This window comes from Crocodylus porosus, unplaced genomic scaffold, assembly GCF_001723895.1.
Source record: "Crocodylus porosus isolate Cpor-Errol unplaced genomic scaffold, CroPor_comp1, whole genome shotgun sequence".
NCBI lineage: Eukaryota > Metazoa > Chordata > Crocodylia > Crocodylidae > Crocodylus > Crocodylus porosus.
The window spans coordinates 31,554,279-31,562,930 of record NW_017728914.1 but is presented as its reverse complement, the minus strand read 5'-3'; the positions used below and the strand labels follow the sequence as shown (position 1 = coordinate 31,562,930).

Here is an 8,652-nt window from a genome sequence, read left to right as displayed (position 1 = left end):
AGCTGGAACCAACTTCCTAGGAAGTGGTGCTGGCTCCTACCCTGGGGATCTTTAAGAAGAGGCTTGATGACTACCTGGCTGGACTCATTTGAGTCCAGTCTTTTTCTCCCGCCCAGGCAGGGAGTCGGGCTTGAAGATCTACAAGGTCCCTTCGACCCGACTTCTATGATTCTGTGATGCGGCCGGAGGGAGCACAAGTTGCCCATTGAAAGCCAGAGGAGTATTCATCCCATCTCCGGTTTTGCAGTGGGCATCCTTCATTGTAATGCACAGTGCCTCTCGGAGCACTGAAGCCCAAACTCTAAAGCAGGGGCGTCAAATTCAGCCTGCCCCATGAGCCAGTTGAGTGGTGCTGGGCCAGTCCATGAGCAGGATCAGTCCCACAAAGCCCCCAGCTTTCCCCACCTCACCCACACCTCCTGTGCTACAGCATGCATCCCAAACTGGGCCAGGAAGGGGGCATAGCTTGCATTGTGGGTCCCAGACCAGCAGAGCGGGCTGTGCAGGTGCCAGGATGCTCGAGCTTTGCCTCACTGTCATGTGTATTAAGTCCCCGTGCATTTCAAAATGGTTCCGGGAGTGCTTTAGCTAAACCTTGTGGATTGAGTTTTAGGTAAAGCGCCCCCCACAGCCACTTTGAAATGCACAGGGGCTTAAAACATGTGATGGTGATGTGTTTTTTAATTAGAGTGGCTGTCTAGGAGCTGCTTTAATTAAACGCACATACACCCCCCCCCCCCCCCGAGCACATGTATAGGCAGCCCCTCAGGCCTTTGTACATCCAGCCTTGGGTTAACAGCTCACGAGCATCACTGAGCTTCTGTTCGAAGTCCTGCATGTTGATGCCTTTATATTCTGGTCTCACGCAGACACTTGGTATGTGTTTTGTTCCATCAGGGTGACAGTGGAGCTCGTGGAGAGCCTGGGCTTCAAGGACCTAAGGTAAATTTCAGCCCCATGTCTGGGCATTTCTCCTGGCATCTTTACTGGCCTAATATCATAGTCATTTTAAGACCCGGTCCTTACAATAGCTTCACTTGCAGTGTGGTGGACTCATCAGTCCCCACACTTTCCTTACGGCTGCAGTTTGGGGACTGTCTTTGCCAGTGAACGTGCCTTCTTTTACCAAGTTTGAAAAGCTGAAGGCTTCGTTTTAGCTTGGAAAAAAATGCCCTTTTGCATGTAGGCAGTCCTCGGAGACATTTGAGAATGAAAGCAAAGCTTTGATCTTTCCAGCATGCCTGTAGAAATCGAGATAAACCACGAGCATTGTAACCTTGGGAAAATGGCTTTCTGTCTTACCAGGGTCAGAGTTAAAGTGCTTATCACATGAGAATTTGGGAGCCAGGGCTCTATCTGATTGATCTTGTTTTTCAGGGGGAAAAAGGAAACGTGGGCGCCATGGGGGAGAATGGGCTAGATGGATCGCCGGGCTCGAAGGTAAATAAAGCCCAGGTTGGTTAAGCTGGAAGCTGATCACAGCAGTCTTGGGGAGAGTTTTGGCTCTGTAGGAGTTTTAAACAACTGCTTTCTAAAAATGGCACTGAAAAGGCAGAACAAAACTAAAGCATGTGAACTTGAATGGTTCCCTTGTTGCCTGGTGTTTTGAGTAAAGCTGGTTTGGAGAAGGAGATACGTAAATGTTCCAAAGTTGTCACTTTTTTGACATTTTCCATTGGAGTGTCACACACTTCTCTTAACTTGCCTTTTTTCCTGCAAGGATTGTGGGGCACTGCCTTCTGCTGCTGTGTCAGTTGTATGCTGGCTAAGACTATTTCTTCCACTGGGGCAGTGCTTGTGTGCATCACAATTTGTTAATTTTTCTTCATAACTCAAGAGAAGTGCCCCAAGATATCTTTGATGTACTTGGCAATGGCATCCTAGCATGTCCTCTATTTGGGATCAGCTGTTCCTCATCAACTGCTCGCCATTTAACAGAATCCACATCCATGCGTGTTTTGTGCACTGCGTAACTATGGCTCCTTGCTATGCATTAAAGCATGCAAAGCTGAGGAAATGAGGGTTGCAGACTGCCTCTAGCCATTTACTGCTGAATCCACGATAACAAGGCTGATTCAAATAGTTCTGCATCATTTTGTCTATTAATAATCTTAATTCCAGGTTTTCAGCTTTTTTGCTGTGTGATTTCCAGATCTGTGATTTTCCAGCAGCTTATAAGAGAGCTAAATTCTGGGTGGATTTTCATGGGTGTGGCAAAAATCATATGCATGACAGGGGCAACTGGCCTCCCCTTATCCAGTTCCCAGTGCCTGCTCCAGTGCACGAACATCTGAGTTTTTTTCCACAATGTTTCCTTATTTCTGAAATAATAAACGTGATGTTTGTTTTCAGGGTGAATCTGGTGAGAAAGGAGGACTGGGACCCATTGGACCAAGGGTATTTTTGCCTTGTTAACTGTGCCTCTCATGTTTTGCTTCTGTACAAGCTACTCTGTCCATCATCTGCAGCACGCTTGGAAGTTCAGTGCAATCGAAGAGAAAGGCAGATGGAGCAGGTTTAAATAAACCACCCTACAGCTACTGAGCTGGATCAGTGCATGGAACTACCATAAATGCAGTAAAATCATTTCTAGTTTTTCTATAAACGACAGAGATACTGGCTATCTACAGTTACTGGAAGATCTCATTGCCTTTTTCCAAGAGGAAAACAGGTCTGATTCCAGTTAGGCAGGTCATATTCTGCTTCTCATTTCCATGAACATCCAGACTCTTCCAGGACTTGATCTGTATTTGTCTTACCTGCTAGTGATTGCATCTCTGGTATTTATATGCTGACAAGTGACAAGGTATCTAGAAGAAGATCTTAGAGGACATTTAGATACCCAACCCCTATTTAAGCACCTAAATTCCCATTGATTTCAACCTGATTGCAAGTGAAATCAATGAGAGTTTAGATGCCTTGGTGGTTTGGGGTGGGGAGGTTGTTTGTTTGTTTTTTGCATGCGGCTGTGGCTGCCTAAATTATGCTGCCCTAAGACTATTCTTGCCATTTCCACACTACTTGCTTTTCAGATGCTCACTCCAGGTTCATGCCTAAATGTTTGCAATGCTGTTTTGTCTTTCAGGGTCCACCTGGTCTGAAGGGTGAACAGGGAGACACTGTTGTGATTGACTATGATGGCAGAATCCTAGATGCATTCAAAGTAAGCTCCAGTCTATGGTGATATCAATTTATAAGGATTAGAGCCAATTACCACATAAATTGAAATTCAGCCATTGAAATATTACTGATCTGGAGACATGGAAGAGTGGTTTGGGAGTCGCTTCTCACTCTGGTGCAATGATAATAAGGGCTGGAACACTGTCAAACTTAAAAGTGAACTGGCAAGGAGATCCTCTTACAGTGTCCACGTTATCCCCCCAGAGCTGCTCCTTCTCTTTGGTTCACCATAGGTCTGTGGCCAAGAGGAGCTGCGTAATCAGCAGTGTGGCTTCTGGACAGAAATTAGAATCACAGAAAATAGAAAATGAGGGTTGCAAGGGACCTCAAGAGGCCATCTAGTCCAATCCCCTGCTCAAAGCATCATCCCAGCCAAGGCATTGTTGAGCCAAATCTTAAAAGCCTCCAAAGATGGAGATTCCACCACCTTTCTAAGTAACCCATTTGAGGGCTTCATCACCCCTCTAGTGAGAGTTTTTCCTAATATCCAACCTAAACTTCCCTTGCTGCCACTTGAGCCCATTGCTCCTTGTCCTGTCATCAGCCAACACTGAGAACAGTCCAGCTCCATCCTCTTTGGACCTCCCTGCAGGTAGTTAAAGGCCCCCTCAGTCTTCTCTTCTCCAGACTAAATAAACCCAGTTCCCTCAGCCTCTCCTCATAAGTCATGTGCCCCAACCCCCTGAACAGTTTTGTTGCCCTCCACTGAACTCTCTTCAACTTCGCCACTTCCTTTACATAGTCAGGGGGGAGGGGAGGGCAAAACTGGACACTACTCCAGATGTGGCCTCACCAGTACAGAATAGAGCAAACTGATTATTTTCCATGATCTGATGGCAATGCTCCTACCAATGCAGCCCAGGATGCTGTTAGCCTTCTTAGCAACCGGGGCACCCTGCTGACTCGTATCCAGCTTATTGTCCACTGTCACCTCAGGTCCTTTTCTGCAGAGCTGCTGCTTAGCCAGTTGTCCCAAGCATGTACCAGTGTGTGGGATTGTTCTGTCTTGAGTGCAGCACTTTGTACTTGTCCTTGTTGAACCTCATGACATTTCTTTTGGCCCAATCCTCCAATTTGTCTAGGTCTCCCTGAATCCTAGCCCTACCCTCCAGCTTGTCTACTATACCCCCCCAGCTTAACGTCATCCGCAACCTTGCTGAGGGTGTACTCCATCCCAGCTTCCAGGTCATTAATGAAGATATTGGACAAAGCTGACCCCTGGGGCACTCCACTTGAGAGTGCCTGCCACCTAGACCTCTAGCCATTGATCACTACCCATTGAGCCTGATGATCCAGCCAGTTTTCTATCCACCTTACAATCCATTCATTCAACCCGTACTTTCTCAGCTTGGTTGCAAGAATGCTGTGGGAGACCATATCAAAAGCCTTGCTAAAGTCAAGATGTATCATGTGCACTTTAAGGGCACCCCTTAAAGCAGAGAGGCCCCATTCATCTCCAGTGGATGTTTGCTGAAAATGATGGATCTTGTCGTCCCAGCACAGCAAAGTCGACCGGTAATGGGAGCAGAAGTATTTCCTTGGTCCCGCTGCTCTGTGAGAGGGGACAAGTTCTCCAGAAGACTGAGCTGGGGACAGGACTAACTGGTATAAACCAAACGCCCTGCAAGGAGGGACTGCACCTACCTCCCCAGGCATCGGCCAGAGCAGTCATTCTGTATGCAGGAGGCAGTTGGGGAGCTGACAAGCCAGTTTCCTTCTAGTCCTTACAAGTGTTCTGGGAGAAAGGAGAAGCCTATGGGTGAGGACAGCTGACAGGAGAGCTGGCTGCAGGTGGGGGGCGGGGGCGGCAGCTGATGGGTTGAACATCAGGATTTTGCAGTGCTCTGCTACCACAGAAGCATGTGCATCAGACAGAGCATGGTTAGACGGCTATGCTGAAGCTGCATTGACAATCTCAGCCTCGTGCCCAGTGAATGCAGTGAGTCCTGAAGCAGAGGGTCACAGGAAGCAGGGTTGAGGTCTGATGCCATACCCCTCATCCTAATTAACCATCCAAGGCCTCAGACTAGAGCAGCTGTGATAGTGGGAGTAGGAGCAGGGAGAATGCTGCTACAGAATGGATGGAGAATAAATGCAAGAGGAAGAGGACACAGGTGTTCCTCTATGGCTATTTAGGGAGAAGGAGATGGAAGCTGATCAGGTGGTTTTGACCCAGCTCGAGAGATGGCCAACTAAGGTGATAGCCACACGGCCACCCCCAGAGGGTACCGGAGCTGGGAGAAAAGGGCAGGATGCTCCAGCAAGGCTGAGTGAGGCAGTAGGATCCTGGTGGCAATGGGAGCTGAAGGATGGGAGGCAGTGACCAAACTTGACTTGCTGTCTGAAAAGTTTGCACCTTCAGGTCACATTTCAGGGTTGCACAACCTGGGATCAGGTTCCAGGAGTTGCAGCACATGGTTTACACAAGCGCTAGAGCCAGTGGAAGCTCACGTGCAAGCAACGTGATGAACTAAATATGATCTGTCAAGTGGCATCTTAAACAGAGCAGGCTAAATTCTGCCTTCCCTCCCCATCTGTGCAGTTCTCCCGAGGATAGTGAGGTCACTAAATGAAGGCACTGTCTGCCCCGGCTCTACATGGACTAAGCAATGTTAATTCAGAAGGAAACTTTTGCTGTTCCTGTGAAGGAGGATTACACCCTTTATCTATAACCTGTGGCCATACCATGGAGAAAAGAAGTGAGACTGAGCTTAGTGCTGCTATTTTAACTGAGATGAGAGAAGTTGAATGGAATAAATAATTTCATTGCAGACACATTTGAAAACCATCCTAATTGTTTTATAACAGGCTGCAGGGAGACACAAAGTGATGGTAATTACTGTATGCCAGATGTCTGCATGGGTTGCCTTGACAGAAGAGCATAGCATGTGGCTTTGTGAGTGGAATTTGTGGACTGAGTTCACTGGAAAGGGTCCATCCAATGTTTGGCGACTCAGTCAACTAACAATGACTGATGGCTCCTCGGTCTGCATCTTGCCCTGTGTGTTGCATGGTGAGATGGCTCAGAGGCAAATCAGTAAACTGCCGCTGACTCTGCCTTTACCGCTCTGCTGCTTGTTAGTTATGTTGCCTGTCTGTCCACTCATTACTTTTTTAGCAAACACACCTCATAAAAAGTGACTGCCTTGAAGAGTTTAAAACGCGAACAAACATTGCAATGTGAACTGCATTAATAATGGAAACGAGGGGCTCAGAATAACAATGCGCCAATTAGTTCCATGCTAGATGAGTGGGTGTGCAATCTGGTGTCTCTTTGGGTTCGTTTGCAAATGACAAAATACATGACCCCACCAAAGGGTTGTCAAACTCCCTGTCTGTCGGAGTCTCTAGTAAGGGTAACAGTTTGCAGTGGCCTGCAGGATTTCCGCACAAACTTGGGAGGGTTTTCCTGTTGTGTTAGCATTTTGTATTTCAACTTTTCTTTAATCACATTGCTGTGGTCTTAATAAGTTAATGTTTTATTTCCTGGTAGTGTGGGCCTGAATGGGTGGGAAGGTTCTCCAGGAGCGTGGTCAAACTGTACCTTTGATAAAGTTATCCTGTATGGCCAGGTTATTGTACCCCTGAACCAGTGGGCCCAGAGAGCTGTTGAATCTCCTTCAACAGAGGTTCCAAGAAGAGGCTAAATAAGCATACAGTTTTAGGAATAGTGCCTCCTGCCTTCTGCAGAGAGCTGGACCCATGGAAGTTGCTTCTAATCTGATGACTCTTCCTGGATATTATCAGTCTCCATGGGATGTCTCCCCAAAATAGCTGTAACCAGCAAAGAGAGCAGAAGGGCCTATGGCAATAAAGCAGTTTTTTGACCAGATTTCTCTCTACAGCTAGATCCTTTAGCCTTTTAATCATGCATAGTACTGAAACACCCAAAGTTGGATACAGATTTGGGGAGTTAATATTTCCTGTGCGAAACACCCTGGTCTTGGCTGACATTGTCGTGGATATTTGTGCCACTGCACATTACACAAATATTTACTGTAAATCTGGATCAAAAGCAGCACTCCTGGCTGATCCCCAGAAGCAAAGTGAACACGTGCAGGATTAGTAATGGTGCTCTTGGCAGTTGTGTTTACAGCAACTCTCTTTGTTGTGTTGCAGGGCCCACCTGGTCCCCCAGGACCTCCTGGACCTCAAGGAGCTCCAGGACCGAAGGTTAGCGTGACCTCTGTTATCCAGACAGTTACCCACAGCATGGGGCACACAGCGGCTGCTCACCACATCCTCATGTCAAACTCCTCTGTGTATTGATAGGGGTTCTCCATGTGGAACGGTGGGTGGATGCATGCCCCTGTGACAACAGCTTTTAGCAAGGCTGGACAAATGTGTCTCATAGCACAAAACACTACATACAGGAAAGGTTTTGATATTGGGCATCTCCACTTCTGAACCTATATGCAGGAGAAGGAGCATTACAACTTGTGTCTGAAGAAATAGAAACCTTTTACTTGGATGCAGAAGCATATTTGTTCTTTTGTGCCATTACTGGTCTGAAACACTTTTATGAATGAGGGCATCACATGGGAGAGTCCATGGGCAGATCCATAGATCATGGGTACAGTCCTGGTCCCACTAAAATCAAGTGGACGTTTTCCACTGATCAGTGGAAGTCTGGATTTCATTGTTGATAGAGACGATGCTTGTGAGGGTGCAATACACTTAGCTATTGATACTCATAAGTTCTAGGTTCAGCTTTTTTCCTCCTGTTGGCAGCTCTGCTAATGAGGTTTCGCACATCTTAGTATTTTCACATGCACATCTCTTAGTTACAAAGCCAGGGTAGAATATTTAGTCAGTAAGTAGTAAATAATAGTTAACTTGTTATTATTTCTTTAAAACAAGCATGCATAAAAATTATCTTGCTAGGGAGAGGTATTAGCATGGTCCAGCTCTTAATGTTCCTCTTTCCTTCTGTGCAAATCAAATTTTCATTGAGTTATGAAACCTGGCACTTCACTTGACACACACAGATGTCATTTCCTACCTCAGGTTGCTCACAAGCCTTACAATCCTGAGAAGCTGCCCTCCATCACGTCTGGTGGATGGATACGCAAATGGAGAATTTCCTAGTGTACAAAATGTTTTTTTTTTTAAATTCTGACCTTTATTCCTTTGTGCTACTTCAGGGAGAGCTTGGATTGCCTGGGCCACCTGGAGTTGATGGAGAAAAAGTAAGTGGGATACAGCTTTATACAATGAAAGACTAGAGGCAGGTCCTGTCAGACCAACCTGGTGGCCTTCTATGACCAGGTCACCAAATCCTTAGATGCAGGGGTAGCAGTCTTTCTGGACTTTCGGAAGGCCTTTGACACTGTCTGTCACCCCATTCTCATTAAGAAACTGGGGGACTGTGGTGTCTACACCTACACAGTCAGATGTGTCGCCAACTGGCTGGAGGGCTGCACCCAGAGAGCGGTGGCGGACGGGTCATTTTTGACCTGGAGGGATGTGGGC

General features: G+C 46.8%; 1 protein-coding gene across 1 annotated transcript in view; it reads left to right on the top strand.

Moving 5' to 3' along the window:
- The window catches only part of COL23A1 (collagen type XXIII alpha 1 chain), a 284,371-nt gene that overhangs the window by 263,999 nt on the left and 11,720 nt on the right, over positions 1-8,652 (top strand). Inside the window, exons 12-17 of the mRNA XM_019535162.1 lie at positions 898-942; positions 1,378-1,440; positions 2,353-2,397; positions 3,086-3,163; positions 7,300-7,353; positions 8,325-8,369. Coding sequence (XP_019390707.1) covers positions 898-942; positions 1,378-1,440; positions 2,353-2,397; positions 3,086-3,163; positions 7,300-7,353; positions 8,325-8,369 — 330 coding nt within the window. The remainder of the gene's footprint in view (positions 1-897; positions 943-1,377; positions 1,441-2,352; positions 2,398-3,085; positions 3,164-7,299; positions 7,354-8,324; positions 8,370-8,652) is intronic.